Source organism: Haemaphysalis longicornis, unplaced genomic scaffold (assembly GCF_048455015.1).
Source record: "Haemaphysalis longicornis isolate Haplotype H1 unplaced genomic scaffold, Haemaphysalis longicornis Haplotype H1 scaffold_1, whole genome shotgun sequence".
Taxonomy (NCBI): Eukaryota; Metazoa; Arthropoda; class Arachnida; order Ixodida; family Ixodidae; genus Haemaphysalis; species Haemaphysalis longicornis.
In genome coordinates this window covers 172,515,737-172,534,291 of record NW_027526203.1, presented here as the reverse complement: position 1 = coordinate 172,534,291, position 18,555 = coordinate 172,515,737, and the positions used below count along the sequence as shown (strand labels likewise).

The 18,555-nt window shown below is 45.8% G+C and overlaps 1 protein-coding gene across 2 annotated transcripts in view; it reads right to left on the bottom strand.

Moving 5' to 3' along the window:
* Nucleotides 1–1,889: 1,889 nt before the first annotated feature.
* Nucleotides 1,890–18,555, bottom strand: part of LOC144139377 (hemocytin-like) — a 224,618-nt gene continuing 207,952 nt past the window's right edge. For both annotated transcript variants that reach the window (XM_077671743.1, XM_077671748.1), the window contains 5 exons: nt 10,813–10,929; nt 10,345–10,557; nt 9,698–9,752; nt 7,687–7,848; nt 1,890–4,258 (listed from right to left, as the gene is read on the bottom strand). In XM_077671743.1, the coding sequence (XP_077527869.1) occupies nt 2,175–4,258; nt 7,687–7,848; nt 9,698–9,752; nt 10,345–10,557; nt 10,813–10,929 (2,631 nt within the window). In that variant the 3' untranslated portion in view covers nt 1,890–2,174. The remainder of the gene's footprint in view (nt 4,259–7,686; nt 7,849–9,697; nt 9,753–10,344; nt 10,558–10,812; nt 10,930–18,555) is intronic.

Here is an 18,555-nt window from a genome sequence, read left to right as displayed (position 1 = left end):
ATCCGTAGCCCTCCAATACGTACGGTGTGCGTCATACCCAAACTGTAGCACCGGAGCATAAGCCCCCAAATTTCTGATATTTGCAAACAGTGCCGATTCCAAATACACTAAAAGCGCGCTAATTCGAACTCGAAGGGCACCTAAAAATTGTTCGAATTAAGCGGAGTTCGAATTGTCGGGCGGGCGCTGGAATGAACGGAAATCGCGCCACACTCCGCGGGCAGAACACAAAGAAGCCACCTCTGGATTCATTATCGCGGATTAGGCGCTACTACACGTTTGTGGCAGGTGATTTCTTTAATGTTTCGTAAATAGTAATGGCATGCGCCGGAGCACTGGAGCCGGTGCCGCGGCGCCCTCTGTAGAAGCAAAATAAGTTGTAGGAGCGTAGCGTGCGAGCCACGCTGGTTTTTTTTTTTTTTTTCGTTGCTTTGCATCTCTAGTAAATTTGGTTTGGTTTGGATTTGCAACACATTGTAATCACTCTGGGCTGACTTCTGCGAGGAACGATGGAACCAGGGGATCCCAGTTCGAATTAACCATTCTGAATACCGACGCGTTCGAGTTATCGGAAGTTTTCCCCCATTGAAATGTACAGGGCTGTGCCGGGACAAGGACGTCAGGTCGAATTAACCGGAGGTTCGAATTAACTGAGTTCGAATTAACGAGCTTTTACTGTATTAAAATTCAAGTAAACAAACGCCGTTAGACATTATTAATGACATCATTCTTAATTCTGAAGAAACATATTGAGCCATTGAAATATTGAGCTCATATTGATCTAGAAATGCTCAAAAACATATGCCCTGCGTCATAGAGAAGCTAGTGAGAAACTCTATGCCCTGCGTGTCTTCAAAGCAATCGATTCGAGCTCAACACTAACAATCACGAAATATTTTAATGTGTCATCAATGAATAAGCTCAAGAAATAAGGCTCCTTAATTAGATTTTGCCGAGAAGTTACTGAATGCGGGGAATCACATATTGCCGCTTCAATTTTCAGAGAATTTAAGCTGGCGCGACCACGTCTACGATCTTCGAACTGAAATCACGTGATCAAGGAGAATTCTGTGTTGTGAACACAATTACTACACACGTGGGTAACAAAAAAGCAACTACACATTTAACGTGTTTATTTTGCCTACGAACGGTTTGGCGCCAGGAAGTCTTTTTTTATATATTTTTTTCAGTTTTCTACGCGGAGATACGATGGATAATGCCGTTCTTTTTATTTTTTTTTGCGGCGTATATTTTAGCAAGCGCTCTCGTCCACCTGAGGAATAAATTAGCCCTTTGTCCGCAGGAGCAGCGACGGCCACCGCACGAACACTTAGAGCAAAGCGCGGAGTTTCGATTTCAGACATTCAGCTTTAGGTTGCACTAAGTCGTGCAAGAACAGGCACTGCGCCACCCCCGATCTAAGCTCGATCAACATTTTGCGCCATAACCCTAGGCTAGGCGACGGGGCCCATTGGAAACTGGCCGACCGTGATTTCAATTTCTATGCATGGAGTGAAAGCTTATTTAATGATTTGTTTTTCTTTTTTTTTTTTTGTATAGACGTTTTGTCCTACAAAGGTTGTTTTTTTGCTTTCGAGCTAATGCTTTTGGTCACGGCGCGTGTTAAATAGTGTTAAACATTGGTTCATCCCTAAAAAGCGCTAAAGAAATATTCACTCTAGAAGTAATATTTGAAGCATTTCTCGCTTCAACAACACATCCGTCGACCCGGCGCTCAATATGTCAACTAAACTCAGCTCTTTCAGAACTGTCACGCTGCTATTTTTACTGCAACCGAAAGTAAGGACAATAAAATGCAGTGCAGATATTATTTGATATTTGGTAAAATACAGAAAACACTCTTGCACAAATAATTACATTTGCAACAATTTTCTCATCAAATACACATCAAACGGCTTTATTTTCGTCAGGCAGACATTTTGGTTTCACAAAAAATGACAGTGACAGTTTTGATTATCGAAAGCTGCTGCTGCAAAAAAGTTACGTTTTTGGCTCACCGACATTTAAAAGCCCTTCATGAGCTTTTCTTCGCATGCACCATCTTGATGTCATTGTTGCATCTTCAGGGTTCTCGACTACACACAGGTAACGGCTACAAATTCTCAAGTAGAATCTTTTTTGCACCCGTTCGGCCGTATGTGCGCCAATTACCCCTAAAATGCGGCCTCCTCATCTTCCGGCCGGTACGGTTGTTGTGCCGCGTAACTAGGTCCAAATAAATGGGACATTACACCATCATCAGAATGACGCTCAAGTTGCCCCACGCCCTCACCCCTACCATGATTCAACACGTGGCTACTCTGGTCAGGGACGCCGCGAGAATTCTGGGATGTCTGACCATCGTTATGGCCTACGGGTTCGGAGTCCTCTGGCCGATATGGCTCTTGAACAATGGGGCCAACCAATGTCGGTGGTTTAGGTGGTACGGTATCCTCTGGTCTATACGGTTCTTGGGCGATTGGGCCAGAGGGTCTGAAGGCATTGTGTTCCGCATCGTCTTCTGGGTTGTATGGCTTTTGACTTATGGGGCCAAGCTGCTCTGTAAGGTCCTCTCGCCCGAAAGGCTTTTGCCCAATAGGGTCCACTGGATTAGGCGGGTTTGGTTCAAGGACATCATCTGGTCTGTAGGTCTCCTGTGCAACTTGGCTCAATGGTTCAGGTCGTGGCGACTTTTCTGTAACGTCCTCTGGCCTGAAAGGCTCTTGAGCTATAGGGCCTAGAGGGTTGAACAGGTTAGGTTCTGGGACGTCATCTGGTCTGTAGGGCTCCTGCACAACTTGGCTCATTGGTTCAGGCCTTGGCGGCTTTTCTGTAACGTCCTCGGGCCTGAAAGGCTCTTGAGCTATAGGGCCTAGAGGATTGAACGGGTTCGGCTCAGGGACGTCATCTGGTTTGTACGGCTCCTGCACAACTTGGCTCATCGGTTCTGGTCGTGGAGGCTTTTCTGTAACGTCCTCTGGCCTAAAAGGCTCTTGGGCTATCGGGCCTAGAGGGTTGAACGGGTTAGGCTCATGGGCGTCATCTGGTCTGTAGGGTTCCTGCACCACTTGGCTCAAAGGTTCAGGTCGTGGCGGCTTTTCTGTAGCGTCCTCTGGCCTGAAAGGCTCTTGAGCTATAGGGCCTAGAGGATTGAACGGGTTCGGCTCAGAGACGTCATCTGGTTTGTACGGCTCCTGCACAACTTGGCTCATCGGTTCTGGTCGTGGAGGCTTTTCTGTAACGTCCTCTGGCCTAAAAGGCTCTTGGGCTATCGGGCCTAGAGGGTTGAACGGGTTAGGCTCATGGGCGTCATCTGGTCTGTAGGGTTCCTGCACCACTTGGCTCAAAGGTTCAGGTCGTGGCGGCTTTTCTGTAGCGTCCTCTGGCCTGAAAGGCTCTTGAGCTATAGGGCCTAGAGGATTGAACGGGTTCGGCTCAGGGACGTCATCTGGTCTGTATGGCTCCTGCACAACTTGGCTCAAAGGTTCAGGTCGTGGCGGCTTTTCTGTAACGTCATCTGGCCTGAAAGGCTCTTGAGCTATAGGGCCTAGAGGATTGAACGGGTTCGGCTCAGGGACGTCATCTGGTCTGTACGGCTCCTGCACAACTTGGCTCATCGGTTCTGGTCGTGGCGACTTTTCTGTAACGTCGTCTGGCCTGAAAGGCTCTTGAGCTATAGGGCCTAGAGGGTTGAACGAGTTAGGTTCAGGGACGTCATCTGGTGTGTAGGGTTCCTGCACCACTTGGCTTATTGGCTCAGGTCGTGGCGGCTTTTCTGGAACATCCTCTGGCCTGAATGGCTCTTGAGCTATTGGGCCTAGTGGATTAGCCAGTTCATGCGCAGGGTCGTCATCCGGTTTGTACTGCTCCTGCGTAACTTGATTGCCTGGCTTCGGCTCAGGTACTGGCACATTTGGTTCTTGAACATGGGTACCATAACCAGGATTATAGGGCTTTTCTTCACCCGAAACGTTCCATTTCTTTTCTGGCTCGTTGAGCATTGGCTGATCTCGTTGAAGCGTTGTGTATATAGTGTTGTCCTTGAAAGGAACTTTCACCCCTATGGAACCTTGCTCTCCAGATGGATTTTCTTCTCGTTCTCTTTCGTGTGGTACGCAAGGTGTGCACTTACACTCAGTGGGTTGCTTGAAGGAATTGGCTATCTTTCGGCCATTTGGGCATGTCAATTCTATCTTTTTAGAAGTCCACCTCACAGGACTACAACATTTGCAGTCGGCAGAAACTTCGCCGGAGCCCCCTGTCAAACAGAAGAAATGAAATGTAGCTTTAATTGTGGATAGTTTCTTGATGATATTAGATGGTTCAAAAACCCTGTGTTCAAGTTTGCGTAGTTCTGTACAGCATAATGAAATAATTTTAAGCTAGACACTTACGTCATTTGTGGGGTTCGATTAGAGGGATGTATAGTCTGACATCTTGAATAACAGCAAAAAGGTTTACTTACGCATCAGCCAGTAGTCAGGCCTTCATGAGCTGAAAGCAGTGTGTGCTTCACGCCGATGAAGGCAAATGTACTGGTTGACACGTAAGCAAACCTTGTTACAATTTTATTAGCGTTCGGCTGAGTTCTTACTCATTGTATTTTTCCACACACTTTGCGGGTTTGTTTTGTTTTTAAACTATTTTATATACACACATGTATGTATACACAATCACATACAAACATGCATACATACATACATACATACATACATACATACATACATACATACATACATACATACATACATACATACATACATACATACATACATACATAAATACATATATGCATACATACATACATACATACATACATACATACATACATACATACATACATACATACATACATACATCCATCCATCCACACATGTAAAAGACATCACGAGGAGACAGGCGGAATATTGTGAAAAAAACTGACCCACGTTCAATGGCTGAGGGTTCATCGCAGTAACTTACAATTTAGGGAGAAGCATGCTTTTAAAGGTGCGAAAAAGTGCGCTTCAATCCGCCCTTGTAAGAGAAATAATATTTCTCTACAAAACAGCAAAATAAAGTGACAACATGCACACAAATACGCCCTTCAGCGACCTACTGCACCATAAGTATTCCTGGTAGCGTGAAAAAAAGTATAAGAAAAAAAGGAATAGGATGATGACAACAGGTGGTGGTTCACGTAACGTTCACAGAAATGGTGCCCGAAGTTTACCACAGTGCTTAGGCAGCGCACACTTTTCGAAATACAATAATAACCTGCGTCCTTCCTTCGGCGTTCACAGAGCCCACAACGTTCACTACAAGAGTTGACAAGATCAGAGAAACAGTCCTAGCAGACCAGCAAGGTGCGCCGTCAACCCAACCAGTTCTAGGAATACCAGATACAATAACGACTTGTGCCCGTCGTTACAGCTATCACAAAATTGTGCAAACAATAAGGGTCAACATATATTGTAGTATATGACGAGGACATCCACGTCGTGTCTACATCAAGGATGAAGGCAGGTAAGCAGGAATTGAAAAGGGCATATAGAACCAATTATGGTGGAGGAAGCTGAATTGTCATCTCAGTAGAATGGTGGAGACCGCACGTTCGCGGCCACAAGATTCCCTCCGAACGAAGGACGGGAGGTTGCTGGCCATAGTGAACCTTCTCATCTCTCGACATGGACCAGGGAGGGGGGGGGGGGCAAGTTAATCTTGGCAAGCTCGACAGTTTTGCTAAACTCATCTGTGCCTAAGGAGACTGATTTGAAAATGTAAGGTACATTTCATGAATTTATAATTAGCGACGAGAGTGACACCCGGATTAAAATATCGTAGCTCTCAAGTGCAAAACAGTGTCCGGCAAAGGGACGCGAAGAGGTTTTAAATGTGACTTGTGATCTTGTTCAGTGAGTGGGGAGAACACCTCTCAAGATGCTTCGGCACCTACAGGAAGAACGCTTGGCCACATGGTTCGAGATAAATATGAACAAGTCTAAAGTAATGCTAAATGAACATGTCGGAAGCACCTTTTGCTGCCAATGTAACGAAATTCTAGAACAAGTAGAGGAACATTACTACTTCGGGCGGGTTCACTCCGCCAACGAACTCGGTCCTAACGTGATCTGCATATGTTCCTTAAATTTATTCTATATTCAAGAAACACTATAACAGTGTTACCAAAAGTGACCGCCGAAAATGTATCTTTCCAGAATCACCAGGGGTTGTATACAGGAGAAACAAACATTCGGGATGTCGTAACCTGCTCCCATGTAAGCTCTCAGTGGACAAGCGGCTGCAGCCCGTGCAGAAAAACTGGATGCCAATTGTGCACGCAAATGACCACAGTCGATACCGTCGTCAGCCCATCCTCGGACTTTCGTCAAGAAATCAGAAGCAACTTTAACTGCGATAGTTCCAATGTGGCATATTTGTATTTACTCGAGTGCATGGTATGCCACCTCAAATATATCGCACAAACAACAACGCCATTCATGATTAGGTTTAATAATTCCAAGTCACAATTAAAATTTCTCGCACCTCTCCCTCTAACAACGAATCTAACCACTACCGGGATCTGTCCTGACCACTTGAGAGCTATGATGTCGGAAAACGGGTTTCACTCTCATCACGATCGAGAAATACGCGAACCCAGCTTATACGCAAGTTCAAATCAGAGTCCTCAGGCATCAAAAAGAGTATAGGAAAGCTGTCTTGTTCGCTGTTTAATTAAACTCAAGTATATTGGCCGTCGTTTCGGTTTTAAATATTCATACTCATGTGCACCTCTTGTCCGTCTCTTTATTTTTTCCCTTTACTTCTGCCGCCGCGTGCAGTACGTTTTGCGCCCCTCCCCTCCCAGTTTTTCCCCCTCCTCCCCAGTAAGGAGAAGATTCGCTATAGCCAGCAACCTCCCTTCTTCCTTCGGAAAGTGCATTTGTGACCCCCTTTCTATTGAAACGACCGTCTTGCTTCCTTCATCTGCAATTAAGTAGGTTTCTAAATTTGCTTTGCCTTGCCTGCAACCTGGGCGTAGACACGACGTGGATCTAAACTTGTTGATACTCGTTGGTTGTGTGATTTTTATGGCAGTTTTAAAGTACGGAGACAGGTCATTATTGCATCTCATATTTCTATAAATGTGTGCATTCCCGGCGTGCTCCGCAAGCAGTCTGTTTCTGTGAACTTTACGTGAATCATCTCGTTTTATGACTCGTACTACTTGTTTTACACTTTCTTTTTCGCGCAACCCAAAATTCTTGACCCGCAATACTTCATGCCAGTATGTATACACGAGTATACTGCCGTTTTCTTTAACTGTTTTGTTGTCACGTCACTCAATGCTTGTTAGCCGAACAACGGCGCACTGTGGCGACGCTTTAAGTGCAGGGTACTTCGATAAAGACTGGACCCGCAGCAGAAACGTTAATAAACACATTTTGTTTTTCGACGTACATACATCAACATCCCAGCGCTTTACACTTAAAGCACAAGGGTTAAAGTATTATGGCCATCTGCGAAGTATTCCTTCCATCACAGACTGACTCACCTGAGTGGTCGAGTAAACAAGTGAGCAATTAACCCAGCTATCTAATACATGGTTGAGTGCATTTCCGACCACAATATTTTAAGTATGTAATACATAGTATTGAACATATTTAAGAAAAGTGGCTGTAACAATGGCTGAAAACTGGTACTCACCTGACGCAAAATAAGAGTGCGACTCGCAATTTCCGGCGCACTCCATCGCGTCTTGCACGGCCTCGGTGTTCACGCAGACACCCCACTTCTGGTGATGAAACGAAAGCATTTTGACGGTGTCTTCGGGCTTCAGACGCGCTGGTGAGCACACTTCATCAGAAACTGCAAAAACAAAAACACGAAAAATGTTAGCTTTTTGGCTTATACGCTTTTGTCCCATATGTAACAATTCATTCGCGTGAAAAAGTACTGAAATTGGGAATTTTTTCGCCCCCTCGAGTATAATAGCGACAGAGAAAATTGTTAGGCTTGTAACAGTGCAAAAAAGCATCGCAAACATAAAGAGCGGCTTATTGCACTGCCTTGCAAAGGGGTGAGCGTAAATAATCCCGTTGAGCATTGAGTTGCCATGAGTTTTCAATGGTCCTCAGAATTCTCTATCCACTGCCCGAAAAAGATTTGTGGCCTTGTTTAAACAGTTCCAGTTTTATTTTTCCACTTAGAGAGGTCATGGACAAATGAATTGATTCCCAGGTGGCGGCTACTAAACGACAAAAGTAGTTACGTGGATGCTCTAAATACGTGGATGCACATGGATGCTCTAAAAAGTCGACAAGTTTTTTCATAATTGAAGGGTCTAAGATGCTCGCTACCTCTGAGGCACTGCGCCGTACACCTGATTATTCTAGCAACGTGGAAACGTTTTGTAAAACTAGGGGCCCCGAGCTGCAGTAAACTCGCTGTGCGCCGTACCCGCGTATGTCTGCGGGAACACCGTTTACAAAGACACCACTCGTTGTATTCCATATGTGTAGAATATTTTTGCGGTTTTTAACTGAAAGGCGCGAACTTTAAATGACTAGCCGGTCGGGCAGATCTTACGCATATCACCAGTACCGGGGCTCTTTTGCACTGGACTGCTACGATAAGTCCCGCTGGCGCAGCCACACTTGTTATGAGCCTCAGGTTAAGAATTATTGGCAAGCTCTTCTTTTTTCGAACTACTTTTATTTGCCACCACAAAACCTCCACAGTTCAAGGAATCCTATTGATTCTGGCTATGGCATTTTGTTTTTCAGACTGTACAACTTTGTAAGTTAAAGTTCAACTGCTCGCTCTTATTTTTGTCATTAAACAGAACCTGTTTCATGCCAGCTGGTTGCTCATTTACTTGAAAGCAGAACAAAATTCACCAGATATAAGTATTCATCGCCAACCGTCGAATTCTTTCCTTAGGGAAAGTGTAAATTTTTATTTTTTAGAACTTTGTCGCACTTATACCACCACACATTTCTCGCTCGCGAGTGTTTTAGTTAACTTGTGTGCGAATGTAACGGCAACTTTCACTACAAAAAAATGGAATGCTACACTTTTAGGTAAATGTGGCCATCAATACAAACTCCAGCTCTACAACAGTTCTCATGCAGCCTGTATTTTTTTTTCTACCATGTTCGCTATACCTACTTCCAAGAAAAAATGGCGGGAAGAAAACATTCAAGAAAAAAACTTTGGCTAATCAGAATGCAGGCAGGCTACTTGTATGGGAGCTGAATAGGTATACAAAGACAGTATCTGTATACGTGCGACTAGTCAAGCTAGTCAAGACTCTGTGGTGGAAGACCAGCGAGAACTATTGAAATAATCTGTTGGCCCACAAACAGCGTGATTTAATACAAACGTATTCAATGTGGGCACTATGTATTGAAATCATGAACAGAGATAAAGTGGAGAATAAAATACTATAAGGCATCTATCTCAGACACGGTGAAACACTTCACCACGACTTACACAGTAATTTCAGCAACACTTTTTCTTTGTACTCGCATGCATAAACATAGGCTGCTATTGCATGCATGTTACTATATCACGGGACAGCTGAATCTAATTGTCGCTTTTAAAAATGGGAGTGCGTCAAGTCACGAGAATAAACTAAACATACAATAGCAATTACCAATTCTGTTATGGCGGCCTCTACTTAGTTATAGATGGTGGGCGTTAACGCCGATCGTACCTGTTGTGACGTTGCATTTCTGGCAGCAGTGTCGGTCGTCCCACACCACTTGGTCCTGAAAAATAGAAAATAGAAATGTGACTAAGGTTAGGATGACCATCAGTTAGGTTAGGTTGGGTTGACCATCAGTTAGGATAGTCAACTGCGACGTTTAGCGAGTTCCCGTCGTTAAACGGTGGAGCAAGTATGTGCACGTCAGGTTTTTCTCTGACGTTCTGCATAAACCTGCCACGCAAGGGAAAGGTCCTGCAAAGGCCCATTTTTTTGTGGGCGGAGGGCAGGGTCCACACCGAGCTCTTTTTTATTTTTTGTAGAGAATGACTGAATAAAATAGAAAAAGAAATCAGCGGTTGATACGAACTCTATGGCATAGAAGGGGGATTAACACAGTCAACCCAAGTTAGACATTAACACAAGTAGGACATTTTGGGTATGTTAGATGTGCACCGAAATCAGGAACACACGACCGTGTTTCCTTTCTGCTCCTTGAGGAAAAAGGCCACCATGCCAGGAATACAACCACGTCCTCAGAGTCAGTAGAACAATGCCTTGGCCAGTGAACCACCATTCCGCGTATATACGACAACGCTTCAGAGGTGGCTATTGCTGGAAAGCATTGAGCTAGAACAGTGGCGGCATTTTAATACCTTTGGGCACCGCTTGGGAACCGGGGCGCAGGATGGGCTGTTGTAGACTGTGCGAACGCTGTCACCGTGCTGCACACATGATGCCTCGTAGCACTGGTGGGTGGTAGAGTTCCATCGAGTGCCTACGGCATGCAGAGTGCCAGCCTCGTCGCACGCCACTACCTGGCAGCGGGGACAGCATTCTCCTGGGGCTGGAGGCATCTCCTGCGAATCCTGAATGCACCACGCGGAACAGAGCCATCGATGAGTGCGCAGAGGAGGCGCCTCGGTGAGACGGACCGTGTTTTCCCAGTGGGCAAACATAAGTGCATAATCTGCTCCTAAAGGCACCCATATACTAATCAGTGCGAAGTACACGAAGTACGTGGTTACGAGAGGGAACGACTTTTAAACACTCTCTTTCGAGCGCAAAATATTGCCTGCAGTATGCTGTGGGATTCCCTATGAAATTTCTGAGCCGGGGCTTACCTCAGGACACTTGGAGCAGACGATTGAGCGCAGCACCTTGTGCACCTCGCCTGCGGTTGTTCTCTCGCAGACATGAGACTGGCATGGGTTTACGCGGGACTGCCACACGTCGCCGGGCTGCGTTGAAATGCATGAGCTGAAAGCAAATCTTTTCGCGCTATCGAAACAAACCGTTCAAAGGGCGCAAGAAATGGGCGAATCGGGAAGGTCACTGCGACACCGCTAAATACAACCGGTGTCAAGCCCACACGCGAGTTTTCTCTATCGAAGAAGTATCGTTGATCTAGCCGCTGTACACGTGGGGTTTTCTAACTCTACTAGCTTAATGGCCCATGGCAAAGAGTAACCAAGTAGGCCTAAAAAGTACTCGCTTTAGAACGCACACTTCTACACTCATAAAAATAATTTCTTCTTTTTTGTTTACTTTGCGTTTCCTTCCGGTTTACTATGTGGCCTTTCTTTTGACTTTTCCTTTGTGTTACCTCTAGGACATAAACAGGCTGTGTACTTTTAATATAGACTACCGGACAAACAGATACGATGTTTTACTTTTGGGTATTCTAGGGTAATTCCCCCATACGATGATAGGTTTCCGTGCCAGTTTATCTACACAAGATGTGATGCTCAGACTCCATCATCACATCATACGACGTTCGCCTGACAGGTTAGACTCATCGGCAGTGCTAGCACTAGGTCTGACCAAGGCCTTCGACAACGTTGGCCACGGGGCAATTCTCAAAGCCCTGCAATTGATCAATCTTGGGAGTACGCGTGACCTATAACTACATCAAAGACTTTCTCTCAGACAGGGCGCCTATCATACACGTGGGTGACCTCGTAACCCCCATTTTCTCGCTTGGAGGAAGGGGTACTCTTCAACGAGCCGTGCTTTCTCCACTCCTGTTTAATCTGGCCATTCTAAAAATCCCGAAGAGACTAGAAAAAATTCGGGGTCTTCTTCATAACCGCTACGCGGATGACATCACTCTGTGGGCCAACACAGGTAGCGATGCCCAAATTGAGGAAATCCTTCAGATGGGCATCGACATCGTCACTGAGGAAGCTGGCAGAGTGCAACTGTCTTGCTCTCCATCTAAATCCGAGTTGTTTTTACTTCTGTCGCCGGCTCAAAGACCACCTCAGAAACCGAACATCGGGCTCCTCATAAACGGCAAACCGATCCCAGAGGTCCCGATAATCCGAATATTAGGACTAAGAATACAAAGTAACCGCAAAAGTGACAGTCTCATAAGCCTAATGAACCGAGCCGCAGACTATACGGCCCGACTTGTCCGCAGGGTCACCAAACGCCATAAGGGTGTTACCGAAAGCGAGAAAGTTCGCATTCTCCAAGCCTTTGTCCTAAGCTGGCTAGTTTACTCCCTCCCTTATCTCCTCCTAACTAAAGCCGACCTCGATAAAATAGACGTGCTAATTAGACGAACACATAAATTAGCGCTTCAACTCATTCCCGGCACTTCCACTGCCCGATGGGACAGAATGGGTCTGCACAATACAGCTCAAGAGCTAATAGAAGCCCACTTAACGAGTCAGTATGAGCGACTGGCCCGAACCAGCACGGGGAGGCACATCCTTCAAGAACTTGGTATCGGTCACCATACAAACTTCGCGCAACTACAGCCCATCCCCGCGTCAATACACTGCCAAATAATAATCAAACCGTTGCGCGCAATATGCACCCTCAACACCACGTCGCTAGGAGACTAAAGCGAGCGGAAGCACTCCACAAGATATACGGAAACAATCCCCGCAAAATACAGATTCTACGACGCATACACGATTGTAGCCATGAACAACGGCAAGGAACTTCTCAATTCGGCCACCGTTCGGTCCACCCGCCCAGACACGGCGGAAGACGCGGCCATAACCCTAGCTTTAATACTCGACCCCACTCCCAGCACGATCATTTCTGATTCTAAAACTGCAATTCGAAATTTTTCCACCGGACGCATCTCAGAGCCCGCACTCAAAATTTTGACAGGAAACTCTGCCCGACCCCTAAAACAACCAGTTCTTCTGACCTGGATGCCCCCGCATTCGGGCCTCGAAGAGAACGAAGCGGCCCACGAACACGCCCGAGGACTCACGATCCGGGCTGGGCCCAGACTCTATCCCTACCACGGGGCGCGATCTGCGCGGGATCGCCTGGTCTCTTTCCACGACATCACTATGCACTACCGCCTCTCCCGCTTGACCTATCCTCCGGCGGACAAAACTTTAGACAATTCTAAGGCTCACACGTGGCGACTTCTTCAGACAGGCACATTTCCAAATCCCGCCTTCCTGACGCACATACACCCAACCCTGTACCCTACTTCAGCCTGCTGCTTATGTGGCGGTTATGCCACACTATCCCACATCATCTGGGCTTGCCCGAAAAACCCCTTTCCCGAAATACCCTCCGAGGAACGGCGGGAGGCCATGCTGCGCAACTCGGACCCGGACCCACAGGCCCGCTTGGTCGCCAGGGCTGCCGAGGTCGCTAAGTTCACGTTGACAGCCATCAACGCGATCTAACCGCAAACATATTGCTTTCAAGATGCATAATCACTGATATTTTTCGAAATAAAGTTTATTCTCTCTCTCTCTCTCTCTCTCTCTCTCTCTCTCTCTCTCTCTCTATCTATCTCTCTCTATCTCTCTAGGGTAAAAATGAAGTTTAAATCGTATACAAAGATTTTATTTTGGGTGAGAGGTATAGAACTTCAAAACTGCTTTACCGCCACCTTTTTTTGAGTGACGTAAAGCTGTTGCCTATGTGTGTACCTAAGGGTAAATGAACTCAAAAGACTTCTACTTATTTACATTGTGTTGCCAATAGGACATTGGGCGAAAGTTGGAACATTAAGCTGATTTGCTGCCTTTGTTTTGTTCCTGAAGTGCCGTAAACTTTAGAATTGTAAATAAGGTACTGTTCATCAATGTTCATAATTTAGGGATTTTGATGCATTTGCATAATTTCTTATAAAAGATAGAACATATCCGCATGATATTACATTGATTCATTAGGAAAAAAACAATTAACAGCAGGTAAATTATATATCACGCCGCTGTAATACGCTTCAACGTGATAAATGTATTAGGAAATCTGGAAGCATAAAAACATGCAGCATTCCGTAATTTCTTCAGTTACCTTATATTTATTGAGAACAAAAATTATTCTACCAATTCGAGACGTTGGCCTAAGGTTCCATTAAACCACAAAATAATGGCTCCGTCTAAAGTGCCGTGCGAACAGTAATATAAGCGATTTACTAAAGCAAAGTCCACCAAACTTTTTCTAAAAAAAACGCCGCGTCTGGCACTATTTCACTCTTCCTAACACAAAGAAACATATCTAACCTAGCAGGTCATAACGATTAGAAGGTAAACACTTAAGACACCAAAAGCTACCCGGCTTTGAATAAAATACATTTACCGTAATCACATGCGTTCTTAGAAGGTCCCTCGACAACTTTTTCAACTTTTATTTTTAAGTCTGAAGAGCGTCTACAACATCGCCAATGCGCGCGCCCAAAATTTTGTAAGCTCTGAGCGCGCCTGTCGTAAAGCCAGGAAAAGGGGCCCATGATCCTCGCCAGCAAAGCCTGAGCTGAAGCAATCTCGCCTGAGCTGTAGCCGCAATTCGCTTTAATGACATAGCCACACCATTTCTGCACCTGCTTAAATGAAAATGTTACTAATTGAGAGCAGGCATAATAAAAAAAATGATTTACAGACTTCTATCCGCATTGCTGCCAGCAGCTGTATTTTGCACTGTACGCACCAGGAAACGTTTTCTTTCATGCGTTACTCGAAATATAATCTAATGTTTTGAAATTGCTCCTGTATTATTTTTCGGCTTATGGATTTTATGGAGCGCAGGGTGGATAAAAGATAAAACCCACCCCATTCCTTTCACAGTTACATGAGTGCAATTTGACTGGAAACAATTATGAAATACCAATCGAGGTTATTTTCTAATGGTTATGTTGACTTTCCAGGCATTCACGAATACATTACCGCCAACGCCTTGTACTTGCCACACAAGTGAGTTCATAAATAGACATGCAGTTGTAACAGCCTAATTGCGCAGTGCACAGTCTTTTCTCTTTTTTGCCCTGGCATTGACATTCGATATCTTATCGTTCACCTTGAGAGTAGTTTTTGAGCCCGCCGTCGGTGCTACATCCCAACATCTCCCCCAGAAGCGGCGCGGCAAAACGAAGCTTCTTCGTGGTATCGCCCTGATTCAAGGATTCAGTTTTCCTTCCTTGCGCAATTTTAACCGATTCGGCAATGTGGCCTGTAGAGGATGCTCGGCGTATCCTGGCACGAGCGAACTCCACATTCCGCTGCAACGAAGGCAATACCGAGATACAGCACCGAGAAAAACCAGTCCCTCTACGGCATCCGGAACATAGTCGGCGCATCGACGCGTGCGGCCAACTGGTTTCGGACCGGCCACCTGCGTATGCAAGGTAGTACTGGTCGATTTCCCTGTCTCGTGCAGTTACCGGTCCTCAGCTCTGCCGTAACTCAATAAGCGCAAAAACAGCGCCAATGAAAAAAGGGCCCATCTCCCCGCGAGGGGGACTCGAGTAAATGCGTCGCATAAGGGGTGGGTGTATTGCGTTAACGTTTAGTGTTTGGGGAGTTGGTGGTAGTGAATGCGTTGTATCAGCAGCTTCTTGACGTAGTTTGAATGAGTCAAGGATATAAGGCGCGTTCGTAGCCTTTCATTCTGTGTCGGTTTTGTGGCGCAGTGGGAAGAGCACCATGTACCTCGCGTTCCGCTCACAGGTAGTGAATGCGTTGTATCAGCAGCTTCTTGACGTAGTTTGAATGGGTCAAGGATATAATGCGCGTTCGTAGCCTTCCATTCTGTGTCGGCTTTGTGGCGCAGTGGGTAGAGCACCATGTACCTTGCGTTCCGCCCGCAGGGTCGTGGGATCGAAACCAGGCGCCGGTAAGTATTATTTTTTATATAGTGTAGGGGGCGAGCGATGCGGACTACTACGGACGCCTAGAACGGGTGACATCGTGAGTTAAAGAAATGCTCTCTATTTAAAAACGGTCGCCATCCCGCCCTGCGAAAGTCGATGTCCGGCGAAGCTGTTGCAAATCGCTACACATGCTGATGGGAAAGGGTATGAAATGTTCTCGTCCTCTCGGCGGGCTTGTCACTTGCGCTCGGCTTCTCTGGCGGCAAATGCTGGCTACCGCCTAGCCTGACGCATGCGCTCGGCGTCTTGGGCAAGAACTGCTCTATTTAGTGGCCCTAGTCCTGCCTAGCCTTCAAACATAAGTTGGAGACACAATCTTTACCAGGAACACATGAAGCGTTTTTTTTCGAATAAGCCAGATCCACTTAACGCGAATTTGAGAAATAAACGGAAGTTTGTTACCGGGCCTAAATATAACGCCATCAAATCTATCAGATGATATATTATAAATGTCAGCTAGGGAAAGTTTATGGCCACAAGTAATTAAAAATTATACCGTGAATATGAGCAGTATCTGGGTGATAAACTTTAATTTGGCTCATATTGTTTGAAACACTCAAGCTGATGCAGAATTCTTATGCAAACTCCATTTAAATTGACTTTCAAGCATGGTGCAATTGAGTTTTAGTGGAAAAGGCATTAAAATATGCAACAGGGCTTCAAGCGCAGTAGTACTATACATGGAGAGCAGGTGGGTCCTCTTGGCACCATCAGCAGCTCTTTTCGAATTCTTCCCCAGGATAATTTTCTTGGGCATGTCTGAAGGCAGTCACGAAGTAACCAAGCTCTTCATTGTTTTGCATTAATTTCCAAAATCCTTCACAAGAAGGCTGCTCATATATTTTGCTTCACCTTAATTGGTTCGTTCTCTCATAGAGGGGGGGGGGGGGGGGCATTTTCTAGGGCTTGTAAGCGAAGGCTATTTAGTTGAGTACTAAAATGGTAAATATGGGAGCAAACCAATAAATATAACCAGAATTATTTTGTAGGGTAGAGTGAGACGAAATGCAATCATTGTTTCACATCTCTCAGTTTCATTTCGTTCTCTTCGTCGTTGACATCTGGGGACAGACTATTCGCTGATCTCGTAATAGCCGTCCGAATTCACAATAAGTTCTCTCCGAAAAGCAAAAAAAAAAAAAAAAATCTTCCGAAAACACCCGCGAAACAGTCCTAGCAGTCAAACCAAAATCAAACGCCCATTGGGCAAATGGATTTGGCTCATTTCGATTGGTGAAACAGCAGGTTCTGGCTCGTTTTCGATACGAACTACGATCTGCGTACGCGTTATCATGGAGTTATCTCAACTATTCTCTTTCCACCTCTTTTTTATGGGAAAGTTCCCGAGTTTTTTTTTCTGTCACTACAGTTTCATCCGATTTAGTTTCGGTTTCTGGATCTGGCTCATTTCGAAAAAAAAAAAAAAAACGCCTGACATGGGGGTGGGGGTTCCCATTGTTCACCGACGCCTTATCATCCATCACACTGTTCCGATACTTCTTTTGTAATGTTTTCTTCACACGAATACTGAGCTCTATGACGCACGCCTGATTAGCCTGACGCATGCACTCGGCGCCCTTGGCGAGAACTGCTGGGTCATGCCTGGGTTTTTTTGGTTTACAACACGAAATTTTCCGACCAACGATAGGCTAACCGCTTCGCTGTAATTTAAAACACTAGGAAGGAGAACACGTAGAGACAGCGCGGAACCTTTGCTAAAACAAGCTTGAAGCTTGTGTTCGCTTCTTCGTGTTCCCTTCTTTCAGCTTTTATTTTCTTGATTGATTACAGTTTAACGCGCCGACGCAACGCAGGCGCTGAGGAGCGCCGTAGTGGAGGGCTCCGGATTAATTTTGACCACCTGGGGATCTTTAACGTGCGCCGAAATCTCGTACACACGGGCGTTTTTGCTTTTCGCCTCCATCAGAAAAGCGGCCGCCGCGGCCGGGAATCGAACCCGCGACCGCGCGCTGAGCAGCGCAGCGCCTTGGCCACTGAGCCTCCGCGGCGGGTGCTTCTATTTTCCTAATGCTATGCCAATTCGCCTAAGCTTCATTTCGGCTGATATAATTATCCAGTAACTCAGCCCAAAAGCGGCACAACCACAGACAATCCACGCACAAACAGCACACCGAAAAATGATTTGGGCAGTGTCCTTATGTACTGTCGCCGCCGGCTGCGATTTTCCTCACCCCTAGGGTATCAAAGCAGTGCAAGGTGTTTCCACAGTCGATTGCTTTATCGACACCATCGTCCCCTATCGGTAGCCTGCAAAAAGCCCCTGAGCACAGCTCGTAGTCTGGAAACGCGCTGCCCGGCAATTCCATGTGGGTATGTTTGTGTCGCCTAGCCAAGGGGAGAAAGACAGCCTTTGAGGTTTTGGGGAAGCCTTTAAGTTCTTCACAGAAACTCAGGGGCTACTGGCCCACTTCTTAGATTAGGTGCCCAAGAAACACTCCAGCCAAAAATCCCTAATCTACGCACGTCAGGCGAACCAGACACTCGCTTAAAAGATTCTCCTCTGTTTCATCTTTGTTGAGGTACGGAAATTTTTTGTGGGAAGCTTATGTGACGACACAGAAGCAATTTCACCACGGTGGATTCACTTCAGTTGCAGGAATAAAAGAGCTCGATATCAGCGTTGAAGAACAATGCAGTGAAAGCAACGCAGAGGCTATTATTGTAGATGCTGCTGCGAGCCAATCGCGGAGTTCTGTGTTTTATATATACCGAGAAC